At 42.2% G+C, this 23,825-nt stretch overlaps 1 protein-coding gene and 1 pseudogene across 1 annotated transcript in view; one reads left to right on the top strand and one right to left on the bottom strand.

Annotated features, from left to right (window-relative positions):
- Window positions 1-7,366: 7,366 nt before the first annotated feature.
- LOC116647274 lies at window positions 7,367-8,106 on the bottom strand (annotated as a pseudogene).
- Window positions 8,107-23,026: 14,920 nt separating this feature from the next.
- Window positions 23,027-23,825, top strand: part of YWHAE (tyrosine 3-monooxygenase/tryptophan 5-monooxygenase activation protein epsilon) — a 53,521-nt gene continuing 52,722 nt past the window's right edge. The window contains exon 1 of the mRNA XM_032428489.1: window positions 23,027-23,425. Coding sequence (XP_032284380.1) covers window positions 23,362-23,425 — 64 coding nt within the window. The 5' untranslated portion in view covers window positions 23,027-23,361. The remainder of the gene's footprint in view (window positions 23,426-23,825) is intronic.

Below are 23,825 nucleotides of genomic sequence, written 5' to 3'. Positions count from 1 at the left end.
TCTTTACCCGACCCGCCTACTGGCCCCTCTAGGCTTTCGTTTACAGTCTGTACCTCTATCTGACTCATCTTCTCTCTCACCTTCAATTACCAGTCTTATCTGACACTCTAATTTGGGTTAGATGTCTGTCCCATGTCCTCTGTTGGCAATATGTGCTTACCATTGTAACATCACACTGAACTGAAATTACCTGTACATGTCTGTCACCAGACCAAGATTGCTCATTGGTTTATTTCCAATACCCAACTCTGCTTGAACACACAGTAGTATTTTTGACCCAAAAAAAAAAAAAAAAAGAAAGAAAAAGAAAAACAGAAGATAGGCTAGATATCATCAAAAGCCAAGTGGGAGCAGTGGGCAGTAATAATCCTAGGGACATAAGAAAATTACTGTGTCAGGGCTCCTGGCTGGCTCAGTCAGAAGAGCATATAACTCTTGATATCTGGGTCATGAGTTTGAGCCCCATGTTGGGTGTAGAGATTGCTTAAATAAATAAATATTTTAAAAAAAGAAAAGAAAAGAGAAAGTTACTGTATCAGTTAGCTTTTGCTGCAAAATAAACCATGTCAATACTTAGTGGCTTAAAACAATAATCACTGGGATGTCTGGCTGGCTCAGTCGGTAGAGTATGTGACTCTTGATCTCTGGGTAGTAAGTTTGAGCCCCATGTTGGATAGAGATTACTTAAAAAATTAAAAAAAAAAACAGAACCACAAAATTTTATTTATCTTACAGTTCTGCAGCTTAGCAATTTGGGTTGACTCAGCTGGACCATTCTTCTGGTCTACTTAGCTTCTGATTGTGGGCTGGCTGGTCTTGGATGGCCCTCAGCTGACACAGTTTATCTCTGCTTCATGTCCTCCAGCAGAGTAGCCTGGACTGGTTTTCATGGCTATTAACAGAGTTCCAAAAGAACAGGCAGAATCACACAGAGCCTCTTAAGGCCTGGCCTTAAAACTGGCACAATGCCAATTCCACTGCATTCTATTGATCAAAGTGAGTCTCAAGGCCAGCCAGGATTCCAGAATTGAGGAAATAGACTCCACCTCTTGATGGGATGAGCTGTAAAGGGGATATTGCAAAGGGGAGCAGATATAGGAAGAGGTAAGGATTGTGGCAATTTTTGCAATCTACAGAAGATACCCCATAAAATGAACTATTTGACTAAAATGTATAAAGAAGCACAAATTACTAGGAAGCATCCTAGTGATGACTAGACAAGTCAATACCCAAATGTTTATAGTTTTTCTTTTTTTTTTTATTATTTTTCGGTAGGCTCCAAGTGCAACACGGGGTTCGAAGTCATGACCCTGAGATCAAGAGTTGCACGTTCTACAGACTGAGCCAGCCGGGTGCCCTATAGTTTCTCTTTATTTTATTTTATAACTTGACTATTTTGCATGTGCAAGCATGATTTTTAATTTATTTTATTTTCTTAAGTTATCTCTACACCCAACATGGGGCTTGATTGAACTCGACCGAGAGGAAGAGTCGCATGCTCTACCCACTGAGCCCGCCTGGCGCCCCAACCATGATTTTCAGCACCTGCCAAAGTAGGTGTTTGGAACTGGGACTTGGGGACTGAGAGGAAAGGCACATGGGAAGAGATTACTGCGAATGGAAAGACTCTGACAGTGAACTTCTTAAGGTCAGGGTTGTGTCCAGTTTATTCACTTTTATCTGTAGCACCTCACATGATTACCACATGGAAAACACTCAGCAAATATTTGTTAATGACTAATAGTAAACCTCTCTTTACTATCATAAAGGAGAACTAAATGTCTAGTCTTACTAGCAGTGCTGCTGCGTGTGGATGTAGAGGTTATGACCTAACCAAGGACGCGTGGGGCACGGAGGAAGGGACTTGAAATCCAGCCTGGGCTCTGCTGGCCAAGACTCAGGCCTGGTTCCTGGCTTTACCTGCCTGCAGGGGGCATAGTTTTAAATCCAACCAGCCCCCTTTAGCTTGCTAAGCAGCGAGCCTCTAAGTCTAGGGGTTGGAGGGGCACCGTTTTATAAAGCTCACAGCAGTTCCCTGTGGGCCGGCAGCGCCCTGATAATCTGGGGGAGCAGAGAACGGGTAACTGAGGAACACAAGATGGCACGAAATGCACAAAGCAAGAAAAGCATAAACCTAGAGACACTGTTCTTAAAAATTAACGTAAATGAGGGATTGAGAGAAATAGGAGCAAGGAAAAAAAAAAGGTAGAGTGCAGTTAATATGTCTGAATCCAAAGGAGAAACCAACCAAGAGTTAACAGAGAGACCAAAACAGCGGGGCACACAAAACATGATTTGTTTCTGTAAAGGGCAAATCTATGAGACAGAAAATAGATTAACGGCTGCCTGGGGCTGGGAGTAGGAATGGGGATTGACTGTAAATGGGCTCAAAAGTTTCATTTTAGTGTGATGGAAATGTTCTAAAATTAGATTGCGGCAACGGGTATATAACTCTGTAAATACACTAAAATTCATTAAATTTTATGCTTAAAACAGGTGGATTCATGGTGTGTAAATTATATCTCAATAAAGTTATTTAAAAATATTTGTCTCAAAAAATAAATAAAAATAAATAAATAGTAAAAATATTTGTCTCGGCAAGAAATAACAAGTGTTGGGGTGCCTGGCTGGTCAGTTGGTAAAGCATGCCACTCTTGATCTTGGGGTCGTGAGTTGAGGTCACGAGCCCCGTGTTGGATGTAGAGATTGCTTAAAAATAAATAGGGGCGCCTGGGTGGCTCAGTCGTTAAGCGTCTGCCTTCGGCTCAGGTCGTGATCCCAGGGTCCTGGGATGGAGCCCCGCATCAGGCTCCCGGCTCAGCGAGAAGCCTGCTTCTCCCTCTCCCACTCCCCCTGCTTGTGTTCCCTCTCTCGCTGTGTCTCTCTCTGTCAAATAAATAAAATCTTTAAAAAAAAATTAAAAATAGAAATACCATATGATCCAGTAATTCCATTACTATTTACCCCCAAAAGTGAAAACACTAATTTGAAAAGATATATGCACCCCTATGTTTATTGCAGCATTATTTACAATAGCCAAGATATGGAAGCAACCCAAGGGTCCATCAAGAGATGAATGGATAGGGACGCCTGGGTGGCTCAGTGGGTTAAGCGTCTACCTTCAGCTCAGGTCATGATCTCAGGGTCCTGGGATCGAGTCCCGCATCGGGCTCCCTGCTCAGCGGGAGGCCTGCTCCTCCCTCTCCCACTCCCCCTGCTTGTGTTCCCTCTCTGGCTGTGTCTCTCTCTGTCAAATAAATAGATAAAATCTTCTTAAAGAAATAGATGAATAGATAAAGAAGATGTGGTAGTAAATATATATATATATATATATATAGTGGAATATTACTCAGCCATAAAAAAGAATGAGATCTTGCCATTTGTGACAACATGGATGGACCTAAAGAGTATTACGCTAAGGGAAATAAGTGAGACAGAGAAAGACAAATAGCATATGATTTTACTCTAAAAAACAAATCAAACAAAAAACCAAACAGACTCTTAAATACAGAAAACAAACTGGTAGTTGCCAAGGGGAGATGACTGGGGACAGAATAGGTGAAGGGGACTAAGAGATACAAATTTCCAGTAATAAAAGAAATAAATCATGATAATGAAAAGTACAGCATAGGAAATATAGTAAATAATGTAATAACATTGAATGGTGACAGATGGTGACCACATTTACCGTGGTGAGCACTGAATGATGTGTTGCCAAATCCCCATGTTGCACACCTGAAACTAATATAACATTGTATACTGCATAATAATTATATTTCAATGGTACAGAAAATTTTTAAAAAACCATTGTTCTGAGTATAATAAAATTATTATTTGTCTCTTGTCAGTGTTAGCCACACTAAAAGTGAACAAGACCTTGAGTGTATCTGATGGATACAACAGGAAGCACCACCTCTAAGGCATTAAAATAAAAATTAAAAAATTGAACCTGACTCTAATCCAGCTATCAGTTCACAGGAAATATGAGAAATACAGGAACAAGTTAAATAACCCCATAAGGAAGTGAAGAAACAAATCCAGGATGTGAGATATTCTACAAGACAAATGGCCCAGTTTCTTCTCAAATAAATGGTATGAAAAAGAAAAGGGACAGGAAGGAAGATCTGTTATGGATAAAAAGAGACTTAAGAGCTCTATCAAGTGATATATTTTGTGAGTTTAGTTTGTATCCTGATTCAGGTAAACCAATGGGGAAAAAAAAACCATTTGAGACAAACATGGGAAGTTGAACATGGGCTGAATATTAGATGATATTAGAAAATAGGGGCACCTGGGTGGCTCAGTCGAGTGTCCAACTCTTGGTTTTGGCTCAGGTCATGATCTTGGGTTCGTGAGATTGAGCCCTGCATCGGGCTCCACGCTCAGCGGGGAGTCTGCTTCTCCTCCTCCCTCTGCCCCTCCCCCCTGTTTGTGCCCTCTCTCTCTCAAATAAATAAAATCTTAAAAAAATAAAAATGAATGAATAAATAAATGTTAATCTTGTTGGGTGTAATAATGATATTGTGGCTATATTAACAAAATCTGTTCGTGATACTGTGCAATACAAAACAATGGTCCTCCAAAGATGTCCACATCTTAATCCCTAGAACCTGTGAATATGTTACTTTACATGGCAAAAGGGATTTTGCAGTTGTGAATAAGGATGTCAACATGGGAAGATTATTCTGGATTACCTGGTAGTTCCAATGCAATCACAAGTATCTTTGTAAGAGGGATGAAGGATGAGTCAGAGTCAGAAAAGGAGATATGACAATGGAATCAGAGGTTCCAAGAAGGTGCCTTGAAGATGGAGGAAGGGGCAATAAGCCCAGTAACACAGGCTGACTCTAGAAGTTGAAAATGTCAAGAACATAGATTCACCCCCAGAGCCTCCGGAAGGAACACAGCCGCCCTGGTGACACCTGGATTTTAGGACTTCTTTATCCCCCAGAACTATAATATATTTGTGTTGTTTTAAGTCACAAAATTTGTTGTAATTTCTTACAGTAGTAATAGGAAAACATTACAAATACCTTCATGAATACAGCCTTTGGTTTAACCAAATTATTTTTAGCCTAAATTCCCAGGAGTAGGTTTACTGGGTCATGGCTATCACCACATTTGAATATTTTGCTTTCCAAAGGGTGTTTACCCATTGTCCACACTGCCAGCGAGTAACCTGGAAAGCATGGAACACCATTCGATTTTTTTTCATCATTCAACTTAAAAAAAATAGTGAATTTAAAAGTACATCTTGGGGTGCTTGGCTGGCTCACTCTATAGAGCACGTGACTCTTGATCTTGGGATTGTGAGTTTGAGCCCCACATTAGGTATAGAGATTCCTTAAAAAAATCTTAGGGTTGCCTGAGTGGCTCAGTTGGTTAGACGTCTGACTTTTGATTTCATCTCAGATCATGATCTCAGGATCATGAGAACGAGCCCCGCATTGAGCTTCACGCTCAGTGTAGAGTCGGCTTGTCCCTCTCCCTCCCCATCTGCCCCTCTACCCACTCTCACGAACGCTCTCTCTCTCTCAAATAAATAAATAAAATATTTAGAAACAAATAAAATAAAATATTAAAAAAATGGTTAAGATGGCTCAACTAAAAGAAAAATTTTTAATAAAAAAATAAAACGAAGTTCTAAAAATATAAAAAGGTTAAGATGATAAATTTTTTGTGTATTTTACCATAGTTTAAAATTTTTTAAAAAGATTTTATTTATTTATTTGACAGAGAGAGACTCAGCAAGAGAGGGAACACAAGCAGGGGGAGTGGGAGAGGGAGAAGCAGGCTTCCTGCGGAGCAGGGAGCCCGGTGTGGGGCTCGATCCTAGGACCCTGGGACCATGACCTGAGCTGAAGGCAGACGCTTAATGACTGAGCCACCCAGGCACCCCCATAGTTAAAATATTTTTAAAATTTTAATTTAAAAAATTAATTTTTCAAAAAGTATATCTCAGGCACTTTATTTGTATATTTTTATTACCAGTGAGAATGAATATATTTCCATTTATTTACCCCTTGAATTTTCTCATGTATGAATCAGGTTATACCCTTTTTCTATTTTATTTATTGGATTTACTATTTAAAGATTTGTTTATTTAAGAGAGAGAGAGAGAAGGTACATGTGCAAGCTGTGGGGGGAGGGGCAGAGGGAGAGGGAGAGAGAGTCTCCTAAGCCAGCTCCACGCTGAGCACGGAGCCCCATGCAGGGCTTGATCCCACAACCCTGAGATCACGACCTGAGCTGAAATCTAGAGTCAGACACGTAACTGCCTGTGCCAGGATTTACTATTTATTCAAATAGTCAATTTTTACTTTCAATGCTAAAAAACCTTATTCCAGAGATCTGAGTTATTTGATTCTATTTTATGCTAGTATTTCTCTAAGTTGATTCTTTTTTTTTTAAAGATTTTATTTATTTGACAGAGCACAAGCGGAGGGAGAAGCAGACAGAGGGAGAGGGAGAAGCAGGCTCCTTGGGATCCCGATGTGGGGCTCCATCCCAGGATCCTGGGATCATGACCTGAGCCAAAGGCAAATGCTTAACCGACCGGCACCCCTCTGTAAGTTGATTCTTAACCTTACTTTGTCAAATTTAAAAACCAATTGGCAAGTGGCATAAAGTGTAGACCTAACTTCTCTCTCTAATTTACTATTGTCCTCAAGCCACTTATTAGATAAACTTTCCTTCTTCCTAAGTCATGGAATCTTAAGAGATTTGGAAGTGATGGGTTTTACTAGTGATTTAGAGAATAGCAGACTCTTGTTTGGGATCAGCCACAAAAGCAGAAGGATGCAGATGTGGTGGATTGTTCATACGCCCAAGCCTCTCCTTGGCACCTGACAGGAGCATTGAGGAGAGATGGCAGGACGGAGAGGAGGGGCCCGGGGAGCCACCTGTACTCCCATCTTTTGGCACAATATAAAAGTGGGTATTTTCCGGTGGGTCAAACGAACAAGACAGTAATTTGCTGGGCTGAACCCACTTGCCTGTAACCTACCAAGAGGGGAAGCCCTTCAGAACCCTCCCAACAAATGTACACAGGTGTCCTCAAGCAAGCTAGCCGCTGGCTGCCTGCCATATATATATAACTAAGGAGAAGTTATCCCAGCAGTGTAAATATGAGTCCATATTAATATAATTTACCATACTTACTCATTAAAGAAAAATAGTTCATAAAAATAGAGCCCAAAAAGTATGCAGTAAAAAGTCAACACCCTTTTAAAAAAAATTCTTTAGTTTCTATACCCAGTGTGAGGCTCGAACTCACAACCCCAAGCTCAAGAGCCACAGGCTCTCCTGACTGAGCCAGCCAGGTGCCCCAACACTCACTCATTTTTTTTTTTTCACGTAGACTGCTCGTTTATTAGCACTGGTGCTGCGACATAACGGTTTCCAGTGAAGATGCTGAGCTGCGTGGAGGTGGCAGAACAGGGTGAGGCTCAGATGGGTGAGTGGCGGGCTCCTATTTCTTCCACTCGTTCTCGTCGTTGTCCCACTTGGCTGAGAAGGCCTGAATCGGGCTGACCTTCATGTCGAGCATCCTCTTGGTCTGCTTGACCACTCACTCCTCTTCAAAGGTGTGCGGGCCGGGAGGTGCACATAGTGCTTCTCCCAAATCAGAATGAGAGCGATGAAGCCCAAGAACATGGTGGTGCCCACAACCATCTTCTACTCATTCGTGCTCCTGTTCATTTCAGCAAAGCTCTCGTTGAACGGGATGCGGTACAATCAACCTTCTCATCAGTGGAGGGCTGCTCCAGGGAGCCTTCTCCTTCTCTTTCTTTTATTTTTTATTTTTTATTTTTTTACATTTTTTTTACTGTTATGTTAATCCCCATACATTACATCATTAGTTTTAGATATAGTGTTCCATGATTCATTGTTTGTGTCTCCTTCTCTTTCAAGGCCTTCAGGCTGGCAGAGAGGTTCTTGTCGGGGGCCACATCGGGCAGGGGATAGTCACAGACTATCTGTCCCCTGGACAGAACTCGGGAGAGCATAGCCTTCACTCTTCACGACGCTTCCATGCGCTCGTACACACAGTGAGGTGGAAATTGCTCTCTTGCCAATTAGGCTAAACACTCTGGTAGCCAACATTCGCCCGCTGCCCTCTGCCCACCGCGACCGGAAGAGTTAAACTCATTTTTTTTTTTTTTAAGATTTTATTTATTTATTTGACACAGAGAGACACAGCGAGAGAGGGAACACAAGCAGGGGGCGTGGGAGAAGGAGAAGCAGGCTTCCCGCTGAGCAGGGAGCCCGATGTGGGGCTCGATCCCAGGACCCTGGGATCATGACCTGAGCTGAAGGCAGACGCTCAACGACTGAGCCACCCAGGTGCCCCTAAACTCATTTTTTGATAAACATTCTTACCAAATTAGAAATAGAAGGATCTCTTTAACTTGATTAAACAAACAAACAAACAAACAAACAAAAACTAGGGGCACCTGGGTTAAGTGTCCTACTCTTGATCTCAACTCAGGTCTTGATCTCAGGGTCGTGAGTTCAAGAAAAAACAAAACAAAACAAAAACAACAATAACTACTTATCAGAAACCAATAGAAAACATTACTCTTAATGGTGAAATATTAGACATTTCCATTAAAATATGGATTTTAACAATAAATGCCCATATTGATCTCTTATTCAATATTCCTCTGATGCTCCATAGATATGGAGAAAAGCGAATAGGAGCTATATATGTATTCTAAAGGTAGAGACAAAATTTTCATCAGTGCACTCTGGAAAGCCAAGCCAATGAACTGAAAAACTATTAGAATAGGAGCGCCTGGGTTGCTCAGTTGGTTAAGTGACCAACTCTTGATTTCAGCTCAGGTCATGATCATGATCTCAAGGTTTCGAGATAGAGCCCCTCGTTGGGTCCACTCTCAACGGGGAGTCTGCTGGAGATTCTCTCTCCCTCTCCCTCTGCCCCCCAACCCCGTGCTCTCTTTCTCTCTCTCAAATAAATAAATAAATAAATAAATAAATAACTGTTAGAATAAAGTCCAGTGAGGCAGATGGATGTAAGGTAAATTCAAGAATCCTTAATTCTTGTATATATTAGCAGTGATGATCAGAAATAAAAAGCAGGGGGCGCCTGGGTGGCTCAGATGGTTAAGCGTCTGCCTTCAGCTCAGGTCATGATCCCGGGGTCCTGGGATCGAGCCCCGCATCGGGCTCCCTGCCCCGCGGGAAGCTTGCTTCTCCCTGTCCCACTCCCCCTGCTTGTGTTCCCTCTCTCGCTGTGTCTCTCTCTGTCAAATAAATAAATAAAATCTTAAAAAAAATAAATAAATAAAAAGCAGAAGGAAACCCCATTTATAATATCAATAGTCTCTTAAATACTTGGAAACAAAATTAAATGGAAATACATAAGATCTCTAGAAATCTAATTATTTAAAATAATTAAGATCATACCAAAGACACTTGAAGAAAATTAGAGAAATGTATTCCTAAAGGGGAAGATGTATTTTTTAAAAGATTCCCAATTTTCTCCTAATCAATCTATAAATTCAGGACAACTCGATCAAAATCAAAATGGATCTTGAGAGAATGTTTCAAGTTGATTCTCCAGTTCATCTGGGAAACTAATAATACAAAATGAGTGAAATTTTGAAAAAATTTACCCTATCACATATGATAATGTGCTGTAAAACTATTGTAATAAATAATATCATATTGGGTCACCTGGGTGGCTCAGTCAGTTAAGCATCTGCCTTCGGCTCAGGTCATGATCCCGGGGTCCTGGGATCAAGCCCCGCATCGGGCTCCTTGCTCAGCAGGAAGCCTGCTTCTCCCTCTGCCTGCCGCTCCCCCTGCTTGTGCTCTCTTTCTCTGACAAATAAATAAATCTTAAAAACCCTGATTTTCGGGGCACCTGGGTGGCTCAGTTGGTTAAGCAACTGCCTTCAGCTCAGGTCGTGATCCTGGAGTCCCAGGATCGAGTCCCACATCAGGCTCCCTGCTTAGCGGGGAGTCTGCTTCTCCCTCTGACCTCTCCCCTCTCATGCTCTCTCTCATTCTCTCTCTCTCTCTCAAATAAATAAATAAAATCTTAAAAAAAAACCCTGATTTTAACCTTCTTTTAATGCATTTTTTATTGTTTTCTAAGTATAATTGTATTTTTAACAATGCAATAATACTGAACATGTGATCTTATTTCTTGGCTTTTATACTTAATCACACATTGTGAGAATTTTTTTATGTGCATTTTCATATATACATCTATATTGTAAAGGTAATTCATATATTTTAAAAATTTAAACAAATTCAAAAGATTTAAAATAAAATAATTAGCCTGTTTTTACAAATAAAAACACAATGATAACTTAAAAAAACAACAACAACTAAACTGCAAGGTCCTGGAGGCAATGACTCATCGTATTTTTTTATGTCCTATTTCCTTCTTGTAGTGCTTAGTACACTACCATGTATGGATACTTTACTCAAGACAGGTCAGGTGAGGTCTTGTTTCCATTAGAGGAAATTTTTCAATGAAGTTGGGAGATTTTTAGGTAAGGGCGTGATTTAATGACCTGGTGATTGTTTTAAAGGATTTTCAATGGAGTAGGAAGTACTCATTAACACAGGAACTGTGAGAAGAGCAGTACCATACTGTGAGAGCCACCTCAATACAGCACCATGATTTTCTTTTTTAAGTGATCTCTCCACCCAACGTGGAGCTCAAACTCATGACCCTGAGATCAAGAGTCACAAGTCCTACGGACTGAGCCAGCCAGCGCCCTGTGCACCATGATTTTTTATAACTGTTTATAGTCCCAGATGCTATATCAAAAATGCTTCTGCTTATTTATTTATTTTTAAAAAATTCTTTTTTTTTTTAAGATTTTATTTATCTGACAGAGAGAGACACAGAGAGAGAGGGAACACAAGCAGGGGGAGTGGGAGAGGGAGAAGCAGGCTTCCTGCAGAGCAGAGAGCCCGTTGCCAGGCTCCATCCCAGGACGCTGGGATCATGACCTGAGCCGAAGGCAGACGCTTAACGACTGAGCCACCCAGGCGCCCCTGCTTCTACTTTTTTATTCAACATAGTACTGGAAGTCTGAGCCACAGAAATCAAACAAGAAAAAGAAAAAGAAATGAAAGACATCCAAATTGGTCAGGAAAAAGTAAAATTTTCACTATATTTTTAACAGATGTAAACTATTTATTGAATATTTGCCACCAAATTTTGTTAAATACATTATCTTGCAGCATATCACTTTCAAGGATTGATTATTTATTTATTTATTTATTTACTGGGGGGAGAGAGAGAGAGAGCACAAGCAGGGGGAGCGGCAGGCAGAGGGAGAAGCAGGCTCCCAGCTGAGCAAGGAGTCCCAGGCAGGACTCAATCCCAGGACCCTGAGATCATGACCTGAGCTGAAGGCAGATGTTTAACAACTGAGCCACCCAGGCGCCCTCTGCTTAAGATTCTTTCCCTCTCCCTCTCCCCCTCCTCTCTCTCAAATAAATAAATAAATAAATTACCTTTTAAAAAACTTTCACTATTTTCAGAAGACACGATACTATATATAGAAAACTCCACCTAAAGTCCTAAAGACTCCACCAAAAACAACGATAAGTGATAAGTGAATTCAGTAAGGTCACAGGATACAAAATCAATGTACAGAGATCCATTGCATTTCTACACACTAATAATGAAGTAGTAGGAAGATAAATTAAGAAAACAATCCCATGTATAATTGCACCAAAAATAATAAAATACCTAGGAATAAACTCAACCAAAGAGATGAAAGACCTATACTCTGAAAACTATAAAACACTGATGAAAGAAATTGAAGACAACACAAACAAGTGGAAAGATAGTCCATGCTCATGGATTGGAAGAACAAATATTGTTAAAATGTCCATACTACCCAAAACAATCTACGGATTTAATGCAATCCCTATCAAAATACCAACAGTATTTTTCACAGAACTAGAACAAATAATCCTAAAATTTGTATGGAATCACAAAAGACTCCGAATAGCCAAAGCAGTCTTAAAAAAAGAAAAAGCTGTAGGTAACGCAATCCCAGATTTCAAGATACACTACCAAGCGGTAGTAGTCAAAACAGTTCTGTGGTTGCACAAAAATAGACACACAGATCAATGGAACAGAATAGAGAGACCAGCAAATGACACATCCAATAAAGGGTTAGTATCCAAAATATATAAATAACTTATGCAACCCGAAACCAAAAGAACCCCCAAATAATCCAATTAAAAAATGGGCAGGAGACATGAACAGATGGCCAACAGACACATGACAAGATGTTCAACATCACTCATCAGGGAAATTCAAATCAAAACCACAATGAAATAGCACCTCACAACTGTGAGAATGCCTAAAATCAAAAACACAAGAAACAGCAAGTGTTGGTGAGGATGTGGAGAAAAAAGGAACCCTCTTACACTGTTGGTGGGAATATAAGCTGGTGCAGCCACTATGAAAAACAGTATGGAGCTTCCTCCAAAAAATTAAAATTAGAACTACCATGTGATCTAGTAATTCCACTACTGGGTATTTACCCAAAGAATACCAAAACACTAATTCAAAAAGATATATGCAGGGAGCCTGGGTGGCTCAGTCGTTAAGCGTCTGCCTTCGGTTCAGGTCATGATCCCAGGGTCCTGGGACCGAGTCACGAATCAGGCTCCCTGCTCAGAGGGGAGTCTGCTTCTCCCTCTGCCCCTCCCCCACCCCCCACTCATGCTCCCTTGCTCACTTGCTCTCTCTCACAAAAACTAAAATATTTTTTAAAAAGATATATGCACACTTATTTTTATTGCAGCATTATTTACAATAGCCAAACTATGGAAGCAGCCCAAGTGTCCACCAGTAGATGAATGGACAAAGAAGATGTGGTGTATATACACAATGGAATATTATTCAGCCATAAAAAAGAATGAAATCTTGTCATTTGCAACAACATGGATGGATCTAGAGAATATAATGTAAAGTAAAATAACCAGTCAGAGAAAGACAAACACCTTACAAAACAAGTAAGGATGCCTGGGTGGTTCAGTCGGTTAAGCATCCGACTCAATTTTGGCTCAGGTCATGATCTCAGGGTCATGAGATGGAGCCCTTCGTTGGGCTCCACGCTGGGCAGGGAGCCATCTTAAGATTTTCTCTCTCTCCTTCTGCTTCTGACACCCCCTGCTCCCCCCCCCCCGTTAATTGCATGTGCACTCTCTAGCTCTAAAAAAAGGGGGGGGGAGGAAAAAGGAAGAAAAAAAGGAGACAAACCAAAAATACTTTTTTTTTTTTTTAAAGTAGGCTCCACGCCCAGTGTGGAGCTCAACACGGCGCTTGAACTCACATCCCTGAGACCAAGACCTGAGCTGAGATCAAGAGTAGGACGCTTAATGGGCGCCTGGGTGGCTCAGATGGTTAAGCGTCTGCCTTCGGCTCAGGTCATGATCCCAGGATCCTGGGATCAAGTCCCACATCGGGCTCCCTGCTCCTTGGGAGCCTGCTTCTCCCTCTGCCTCTCTCTCTCTCTCTGTCTCTCATGAATAAATAAATAAAATCTTTAAAAAAAAAAAGAGTAGGACGCTTAATGACTGAGCCACCCAGGAGCCCCCCAAAACACTCTTAACTGTAGAGAACAAACTGATGGTTCGCAGGGGGGAGGTGGGGGGGGTGGAATAGGTGATGGGGATATCCCGATGGGCACTGAGTCACGTATAGAGTTGTTGAGTCACTGTATTGTACGCCTGAAGCTAAGATAACACTGTATGTTAACTATACGGAGATTAACATTTTAAAAAATGTTTCTGTTGATATTTTTGTTGCCTTGTCAGTTATTTCTGTCCCTCGTAGTTCTGTGTGTTGAGAGGACAGGCAGGACAGTCAGAGAATCAATCTCGGTTTAAGATTTCTGCCTTCTCAGCAGTTTCTTAGGAAGAGGCAGCTTCAGACAGACCTCAGCCGGTCTCAGGAGACACTGTTCAGGAGAGAATACCAAGTGGTTGAAAGGAGGTCACCTCAAATCTCTGCATGTCCATGACAGACAGCCCTGTCGTCAGCATGGCAGCAGAGCGAGCTTTGGAGGCTGAGGTACGTTTTGTGAGAATGGGGGCCGGCGTGGCTACCTCTGGAGGCCACTCGTTTCTCTAAAATGACCACTCTCTACCTCTTCACTGCTATTCTTCTCAAGAGAACTCCATACTTACTGTTCCCACTTTCTTGCCTCCTTTGTGCTTTAGTCAAATGCGGTCTGGCCTCCAACATCCCTTTAAAACTGCTCCTGAAGGTCGCTCGTGACCTACTTGCTATATCCAATGGCTTTTCCTCATGGCTTATCTCGATGTCTCTGTAGAATTTAATATGGCTGACGACCTCCTTGTTTTTGAACTCTTCTCATTCGTTTTATATATATATTTTTAATTTATTTTTATTTTTTTAAGTTTTTTTTTTGGTGGGGGGGGAGAGAGAGAGAGAGAGAGAACACAAGCAGGGGGAGGGGCAGAGGCAGAGGGAGAAGCAGACTCCCCGCTGAGCAGGGAGCCCGATGCGGGGCTCGATCCCAGAACCCTGGGATCATGACCTGAGCCGAAGGCAGACGCTTAACTGACTGAGCCACCCAGCCGCCCCTCACTTGTTTTTTATGACACTAACTTCTTTTTTTTTTTTTTTTTTTAAAGATTTTATTTATTTATTTGAGAGAGAGAGAGAGCACATGAGGGGGGGAGGGTCAGAGGGAGAAGCAGACTCCCTGCTGAGCAGGGAGCCCGATGCGGGACTCGATCCCGGGACTCCAGGATCATGACCTGAGCCGAAGGCAGTCGCTTAACCAACTGAGCCACCCAGGCGCCCCTATGACACTAACTTCTGATTCTCGCTCAAGCTTGAACCATGAAAACAATAAATATAGCTAACCTTCATTGAGTATCAGGTTCTTTTCATGAAATCTCCCTTTCAGTTCTCATTTGTATGAGGAAAATATCGTTTCCATTTTATAGATAAGAGAACAGAGGCTTGGGGCGCCTGGGTGGCTCAGTCGTTAAGCGTCTGCCTTCGGCTCAGGTCATGATCCCAGGGTGCTGGGATCGAGCCCTACATCGGGCTCCCTGCTCAGCAGGAAGCCCGCTTCTCCCTCTCCCACTCCCCCTGCTTGTGTTCCCTCTCTCGCTGTGTCTCTCTCTGTCAAAATAAATAAATAAAATCTTAAAAAAAAAAAAAAAAGAAAACAGAGGCTTAAAGAAGTTGAGTAATTTGCTCCCCTTGCACAGGTGATAAGGACCCACGGAACCCAAGGAGTCTAGGAGCAGAACCCACGACCTTAACCATTGTAATGTTTCTGATTGAGCTGGAAGGTATTTCTAGAGGTCAGCAAATTCAGCCGCTTTACTTCATTTCTGGAAAATAAACAAACAGAAAAAGCCTTCGGGATTTTGATAGGGATTGCATCAAATCTGTATTATTGTTGTCTTAGCAATATTGAATCTTCCAGGGTGACTGGCTGTTCATTTGAATTGTTTTGTACTGCCCATTTGCTACTATACAAATATACAACTGATTTTTTGTCTTAATACTTTGTATTGAACTCTAATACAGACATTGTCAGAAAAAAATCCAAGAACTGGGTAAACTACAGATTTGATGGGCATCACACACAGCACTCAGGAACTGACAAATGAGAAGGAAAAAGCCTTGCAGGCACAAACATTAAAAGAAACGAGAAAAATATTTTGTTGTAGCTGTTAGTTATTTTTTTCATTATAAAAGTAATATATGCTTGCTTTTATATGTTCAAATAGTATCAAAGTATATAAAAAATTACAAGTTTCGGGGCATTTGGTTGGCTCAGTTGGTAGGGCATGTGACTCAATCTCAGGGTCGTGAGTTCAAGTCCTACGTTTGGTGTCGAGCTTGCTTACTTAAAAAAATATTAAAAGTTTCTCATTAAAAGTCTTATTAAAAAAATACAACTGATTTTGTGTGTTGATTTTGTATCCCTCAACTTTACTGAATTAGTTTAAAAGTTCTAACAGGGGCGCCTGGGTGGCTCAGTCGGTTAAGCGTCTGCCTTCAGCTCAGGTCATGATCCCAGGGCCCTGGGATTGAGCCCCGCATCGGGCTCACTGCACAGCGGAGAGCCTGCTTCTCCCTCTCCCTCTGCCTGCCATTCTGACTATCTGTGCTCTCTCTCTATCTCTCTGACAAATAAATAAATAAAATCTTTAAAATAAAATAAAAGTTCTAACAGGTTTTGTTTTGTTTTAAAGATTTTATTTATTTGACAGAGAGAGACAGCGAGAGAGGGAACACAAGCAGGGGGCGTGGGAGAGGGAGACGCAGGCTTCCCGTGGAGCAGGGAGCCCGATGGTGGGACTCGATCCCAGGACCCTTGGATTGTGACCTGAGCTGAAGGCAGACGCTCAACGACTGAGCCACCCAGGCGCCCCTTTGTTTTGTTTTTTGTTGGAACCTTTAGGGCTTTCTACTTATAGGTCAAGTCTGCAAACAGAAATTATTTTACTTCTTCCTTTATAATCTGAGTGCTTTTTAATTCTTTGTATTTCCTAAATGCTCTGGCTAGAACTTCCAGTACTATACTGAAAAGCTGGGAAAAGGGGACATTTTATCTTGTTCATGATATTAGGATATTAGGGGGACAGCTTTTAGTCTTTCACCACTGAGTATGATGTTAGCTGTGGGTTTTTCATATATGGTCTTTATTATGTTGAGGAAGTTCCCTCCTATTCCTAGTTTATTACCATGAAAGTTCTTTTTTTTTAAATATTTTATTTTATTTTATTTTTCAAAGATTTTACTTTTTTTTTTAAGATTTAATTTATTTATTTGACAGAGAGAGACATAGCAAGAGCAGGAAAACAAGCAGGGGGAGCAGGAGAGGGAGAAGCAGGCTTCCCGCTGAGCAGGGAGCCTGACGTGGGGCTCGATCCCAGAACCGTGGGATCATGACCTGAGCTGAAGGCAGACGCTTAACGACTGAGCCACCCAGTTGCCCCAAGATTTTACATCTTAAAGTAATCTCTACACCCAGCATGAGGCTCGAACTTACAACCCTGAGAGGAAGAGTCACATGTTCTACCAACTGAGCCAGCCAGACACCCCTAAAGATTTTATTTTATTAATCTTTTTCTAAAGATTTTGTTTTTAAATAATCTCTACACCCAATGTAGGGCTCGAACCTACAAGCTGGAGATCATGAATTGTATGCTCTACCAACTGAGCCAGCCAGGCACCCTGTTAAATGCTTTTTTTGGTATCAATTGAGCAGATCATGTTCTTTTTCCTCCTTCATTCTATTAATGTAGGGTATTAATTACATTGATTTTCTTAAAACATCTTTGCATTCCTGGTTAACTCTTATTTGTTCATGGTGTATAATCCTTTTACTATGCTGCTGAATTTATTTATTGATTTATTTGAAGATTTTACTTTTTTAAAAGATTTTATGTATTTATTTATTCATTCATTTAGAGAGTCAACAGGGGGAAGGGCTGAGGGAGAGGGAGAGAGAGAATCTCAGAGAGACTCCCTCCGGAGCGCAGAGCCAGAGGTCGGCCTCGATCTCACGACCCTGAGATCATGACCTGAACCGAAATCTAGAGTTGGGTATTTAACCCACTGAGCCACCCAGGCGCCCCTCTATGCTGTTGTATTTAGTTTGCTATTACTTTGTTGAAGATTTTTGCACCTATTCATAAAAGATATTGACCTGTAGTTTTCTTGTCATGTCTTTGTCCAGCTTTGGTGTGCTAGGTAAATGAGGTAGGAAGTGTTCTCTCAGCTATTTTTTGGAAGAGTTTAAGAAGGATTGGTGTTAATTCTTCTACTACTTTTTTTTTTCAAGTTCATTTGTAGTAGTCTCTACACCTAATGTGTGGCTCAAACTCACAACCCTGAGATCAAGAGCCTCATACTCCTCTGACTGAGCCAGCCAGGAATGCTATATTAATTCTTTTTTTCTTTATTTTAATTTTAATTTTTAAATTAAATTTATTTTGTTATTATTATTTATTAAATATTATATATTATTAAATATTATAAATATATTTATTTAATATATAATATATAATAATATAATATATAAATAATATTTATATATTAAATATTATCTATTAAATTTATTATTTTATTATTAAAGTTATTTTTAAAATAAATTTATTTTAAATTTATTATTATTTAATTTTTTAAAAAGCTTTTATTAATTTATTTGAGAGAGACAGAGATAGCAACAGAGAGCACGAGTGAGCACAAGCCAGGAGGAGAGGGAGAAGCCGACTCCCTGCCGAGGAGGGAGCCTGACACTGGGCTTGATCCCAGGACCCCGGGATCATGACCTGAGCAGAAGGAAGACGCTTAATGACTGAACCACCCAGGTGCCCCCAGTTTTTCTATTTCTTGAATCAGTTTTGGTACTTTGCATGTGCTATGATCTGTTTCTACACACAACACTTCTGATACCAAATATGTTGTGTTCCCACACCAAACGATTTTCCAATTATCTATGGATAATTGGATATCTATGAGTATCCTGCAAATTAAGTCAATTCTGATACTACCCAGAGTTAGTACAGACCCATGATATGGAGGTTAAGGGTTCCGTTCCACAAGACTGTTCCCCACTTCAGATGCCAATTGCAAGTAGTGGGTCTCCAGGTTATCCACACTTCTGTCCAACTTGGCTGCATTTTATGAATTACCACAATTTTTTCAGGTTTAATAATTTGCTGTAGTAGCTCACAGAATTCAGGGAAACGCTTTACTTATCCTTACTGGTTTATTATAAAGAATACAAACAACTAGATCAAGAAGCACATAAGGTAAATTCTGGAAGGGTCCCAACCACAGGAGCTTCTGACCCTGTGTGGTTTAGGGTATGCCATCCTCCTCCTGGCATGTGGATACATTCACCAACGTGGAATCTCTCTAAACCCCATTGTTTGGGGGGCACCTGGGTGGCTTAGTCAGTTGAGTATCCAACTCTTGATTTTGGCTCAGGTCATGGTCTCAGGGTTGTGAGATGGAGTCCGGAGTCAGGCTCCGAGATGGGCGTGGAACCTGCTTAAGATTCTCTCCCTCTGCCCCTCCCCTTGCTCTCTCTCTGTCTGTCTCAAAAAGGGGGGGCGCCTGGCTGGCTCAGTTGGTTAAGCGTCTGCCTTCGGCTCAGGTCATGATCTTGGGGTCCTGGGATCGAGCCCCGCGCCGTGCTCCCTGCTCAGTGGGGAACCTGCTTCTCCCTCTTCTTCTCCTTCTGCCCCTCCCCTCTGCTCGTGTTCTCTCTCTCTCAGATAAATAAAATCTTAAAAAAAAAAAAATAGAAAGGCGCTTATTATAAATAACAGAAGCTTCTCACCAGTATCACTTTGGAAGTTTTGAGAGTTTTAGGAGCTCTGTTCCAGGAACCAAGGATAAAGGCCAAATATATATATATATATATATATATATATATATATATATATATATATATTTTTTTTTTTTTACTATATCACAATATCACAGTATGTTTCTAGGAATTTGTCCATTTGTTATCCGGTTTATTGGCGTACCATTGTTCAGAATGCTCATACTCCTTATTTCTGTAAGGTTTGTAGTCATGTCACCACTTTCATTTCTGATTTTATACTTTTTTAAAAAAGATTTATTAATTTGATTTTTTAAAAAAGATTTTATTTATTTATTTGACAGAGAGAGACACAGCGAGAGAGGGAACACAAGCAGGGGGAGTGGGAGAGGGAGAAGCAGCCTAACGACTGAGCCACCCAGGCGCCCCCAAAAAAGATTTATTAATTTGAGAGAGAGCACGAGCAGGGTGAGAGACAGAGGGAATCTTCAAGCCGACTTCCTGCTGAGTGCAGAGCCCCACGTGGGGCTCCATCTTACGACCCATGAGATCACGACATGAGCCAAAACCAGGAGTCAGATGCTTAAGTGACTGAGCCACCCCACTGCCCCTATACTTTTTTTTTTTAAGATTTTATTGTAGAGAGAGAGAGTGAGAGTGAGTGCAGGGGGCAGAGGGAGAGAGAGAATCCCAAGCAGAGTCTGCACCCAGCACGAGCCTGACGGAGGGCTCGATCCCACCACCCTGAGATCATGACCTGATCTGAAATCAAGACTTGGACACTCAACTGACTGAGTCACCAGGTACCCCTTGTTTGATTTTAATTTTGAGCCTTTTTTTTTCTTCTTAATCTAATTAAAGGTTTTTCAATTTTGTTGATCTTTTCAAAGAACCAGCTTTTGTTTGGTAGATTTTTTTTTTTTTCCTACTCTCTATTTTATCTCCACTTTAATCTTTATGTTTATTTCCTTCTGCTAATTTTGGGTTTAGTTTGTTCTTTTTGTAGTTCCTTAAGGTGTACAGTTAGGTTATTAATTTGAGATCTTTCTTTTCTAGTGTAGGCATTTACAGCTATAAATTTCCCTCTTAGCACTATTTTTGCTGCATCTCAGAAGTTTTGGTATATCGTGTTTTTGCTTTTATTCATCTCAAGGTATTTTTTAATTTCCCTTGTGATTTCTTCTTTGCCCCATTAGTTATTTAACAGTGTTATTTAATTTCCACATATTTATTAATTTTCCAGTTTTCTTTATTTCTAGTTTCAATCCATTGTGATAGGAAATGATATTTTGTATGATTTCAGTCTTTTAACATTTATTAAGACTTGTTTTGTAGCCTATCATATGGTCTCCAGTTCCTTAAATTACAGAGGAACATGATGTTTGCTGAAGGTCACATATTTACTTATAGAATTAGGACTGGAAAACCTAGGTCTTTTCTCACTTTTACCATTAAATTTGATAAGTATGTTTAAAGTGTAAAGGGGCTTAGTTTAAAATGCAATAAGGAGCCACCCAGTCTCCTTAGCTGGCTCTTCTGCTTTCACAGATCTCTTAAAAGTAGCTATTCTTCAAGGTTTGTTTGGTCTTCTACCTGCACATATTCTCCAGTTGCTTCCATGGCAGCCTCCTTTCAGTTTGGAATGCCAGTCCCCTTTTCCAATTCCATGCTGGTAATTTCTATGTGGGTGATCTGTGAGAACCTTAGAACTAACATGTGCTAAAAGGAATTCACGTCATTCTGTGCAGTACATCAGCAACTTTCCCTACCAATCCTATTTTTTGTTAATGGTACTACCACTCATTATCCCAGTGACTCAGGGTGGGAAGATGGAAAGTCTATTTTAATTTTTGTTTCTCCTCACAAAATCACATCTGATCAGCTACAATTTTTTTTTTAAAGATGTTACTTTTTAAGTAATCTCTACACTCAGCTTGGGGCTTGAACTCACAACCCTGACGTCAAGAGGCACATGTTCTACCAACTGAGCCAGATGCCCCAGCTACAAACTCTTGCAGCTTTTCTCTGCAGTACTATTCCTATTTGTCCTTTCCTTCCCATTTTCACTGCAACCACGTATTCCTTTTACCTGTATTATTGTAGCCTGATAGTTTAATTTCTCCTTTAAGCATGGCTGTGCAATCTTTTTCGTTTGTTTAGTTTTTATTTCATCATCATAAATGTAACTCTGCAATCCAGCTAGACTTGGAGGGGAGTAAGGAAAATATATAATCCATAGAACTGCAGTGAGAGCACAAAGATTATAGAATATTTCAACCAGATGGGTGTGGAAGAGGTGTTCTCCTGAGCCACAGAAGGAATGGTGTGGTAGTTAAAACACAAGTCAAATTTATTAGATTTGTCCCCAGTCAGCAATGGTGATCTTCCTGCTGATCTTGCCATTTCTGGACCCAAAGCTCTCCACGGCTTCCACGATATTCATGCCCTCTTTCACCTTGCCAAAGACCACGTGTTTGCCATCCATCCAATCTCTCAATCTTGGCGGTGCAGACGAAAAACTTTGTGTTGGGTCCTGCATTTGCCACGCACAGATGCCAGAACCCATATGCTTCAGGATGAAATTCTCGTCATCAGATTTCTCCCCATAGACGGACTTGTCAGCACAGCCATTGATGGCCTGTGAAGCCACCACCCTGGCGCATACAACCCCAATAATCCTGAGAAAGCAGGAATCTTTATAACCAAATCCTTTCTTCCCAGTGCTCAGAGCACGGAAGTTTCCTGCTGTCTTTGGAACTTTGTCTGCAAACGGTTTGAAGGAGAGGGGGCCCAAGGGATCCCCATGCAGAGCGCTGTGGAAGAACGCGGTGTCCGTGTCCGTGTCTGGGCCGCAAGGTGGCTCCCAGGCGGCGGCTCTGCAGGGCCTGCTGTGCAGTCTTCATTAATCTTTTCAAAGTGTATCTATGATGGCATCCTCCGTGCAAAATCATAGAAACGTAACTCCCTTGTGCCCACGGCGTAAGGTGCAAACTTCCTAGCTCACCATCCAAGGCTCTTCATAATTTGGTTCCAAACTAGTTTTTTTAAAGTAGGCTCCTCGAACTCAGGACTCGGGATCCAGAGTTGCATGCTCCACAGACCGAGCCGACCAGCAGCCCCCAGTCTACTTTTTATTCCACATCTATCGCACACCCCACCAGATAGTTGTAATCTAACCTGATCTTCAGTCTTGCAACCAATACTCTATTGAGCACAAGTTGCTGGGAATCCATTGGGAAGCAAAACAGGCCAGGTTCTTTCCCAGTTCTGCCTCCTCGATCTCGATTAAGCTTGGTGCCACTCTTCCACACCTTGCACTCCAGACTAGACTTCTCTAACAACTTCCTTGTTCCTATCCATGGTGGGCCTAGGGTGGAAAAGAAGGCTAAAAGGGAGGAGAAAAGGATTGCGAAGTGCAAGGCTGAGCTGAGGTGTGAAAGCTGCGAGGCCCTTTTTCCTTACCATTTATAGCAGACCCCCACTCTTTACCCCGTGTCTAAATGGTATGAAAAGGCCCAGGGCTGGGCTCGGCTGAGAAAACGGGCAAGGTAGGAGAGAAGTTGGTTTCAGTGAGGAAGGCCTGCCATTACAAAAACCGTTACAGTTTTCTCTGCCCGCAGGTCTAGGCGTGGGCCCTCGGTCACAGCCCGGGATCCCTCGCTCACTCTCTTCAGGAGCGGTCCAGGCGGCTCCCCGCCTCATGCCCCCTCTCTCGGGGCTGCTCTCCCTCCCAGCCGTCGCAGTTCCCGCCTCAGCCCTCCAACGCCCGCCCAGCCCAGGGAGGAGGGACGTCTAGCTGGTTCCAGCCTCTTCGGGCTCTGGGCTCCCGGACCCGCCCCCCCGCGCCAGTTGCCAGGGAGCGGTTGCCATAGAGCTGAGCAGTTGTCCGCGTGCGCAGGCGGAAGTCCCGGATTGAGGCGCCGCCATTTTTGCTGCCCGGACACGGAGCGAGAGGCTGAGAGAGTCGGAGACGCTATCCGCTTCCATCCGTCGCGCAGACCCTGCCGGAGCCGCTGCCGCTATGGATGATCGGGAGGATCTGGTGTACCAGGCGAAGCTGGCCGAGCAGGCTGAGCGATACGACGGTGAGTTGGGGGGGCAACAGGGGGCTGGAATTCTCGGACCCTCTGCCGCCGCCCACAGAGGCCGGGAGCAGGAGACAAAATGGCGGCATCGTCTCCGAGCCTGGTCGGGAACGTGGATTCGGGAAGTAGGAAATGGCATGTGGGCTCCCGGATCGGTGGGAGGCCCCAGGCCCGGGAATTTGACCCCTTTGGCGTCCTTTGCTGCAGACACCCGCGGGCCAGGAGGCTGAGGCGAAAGGGTGGAGGAGTTGGTTGTAAAATGGCGGCTGGGGGGAGGGCGAGTCCCGGGGCGGGGGAGGGGGAGGAGATGGCGGGTGCTATCTCCGGGCGAGCGATCCCCAGGGGAGCTTCTGGGCCATCTTGGGATGTGGAGAACAATTGGGTGGGGTGATGGGGGGAA

This window comes from Phoca vitulina, unplaced genomic scaffold, assembly GCF_004348235.1.
Source record: "Phoca vitulina isolate PV1807 unplaced genomic scaffold, GSC_HSeal_1.0 scaffold40, whole genome shotgun sequence".
Taxonomy (NCBI): domain Eukaryota; kingdom Metazoa; phylum Chordata; class Mammalia; order Carnivora; family Phocidae; genus Phoca; species Phoca vitulina.
Note: the sequence above shows the minus strand (reverse complement) of the source record. Positions and strands in the feature narration are given on the sequence as shown.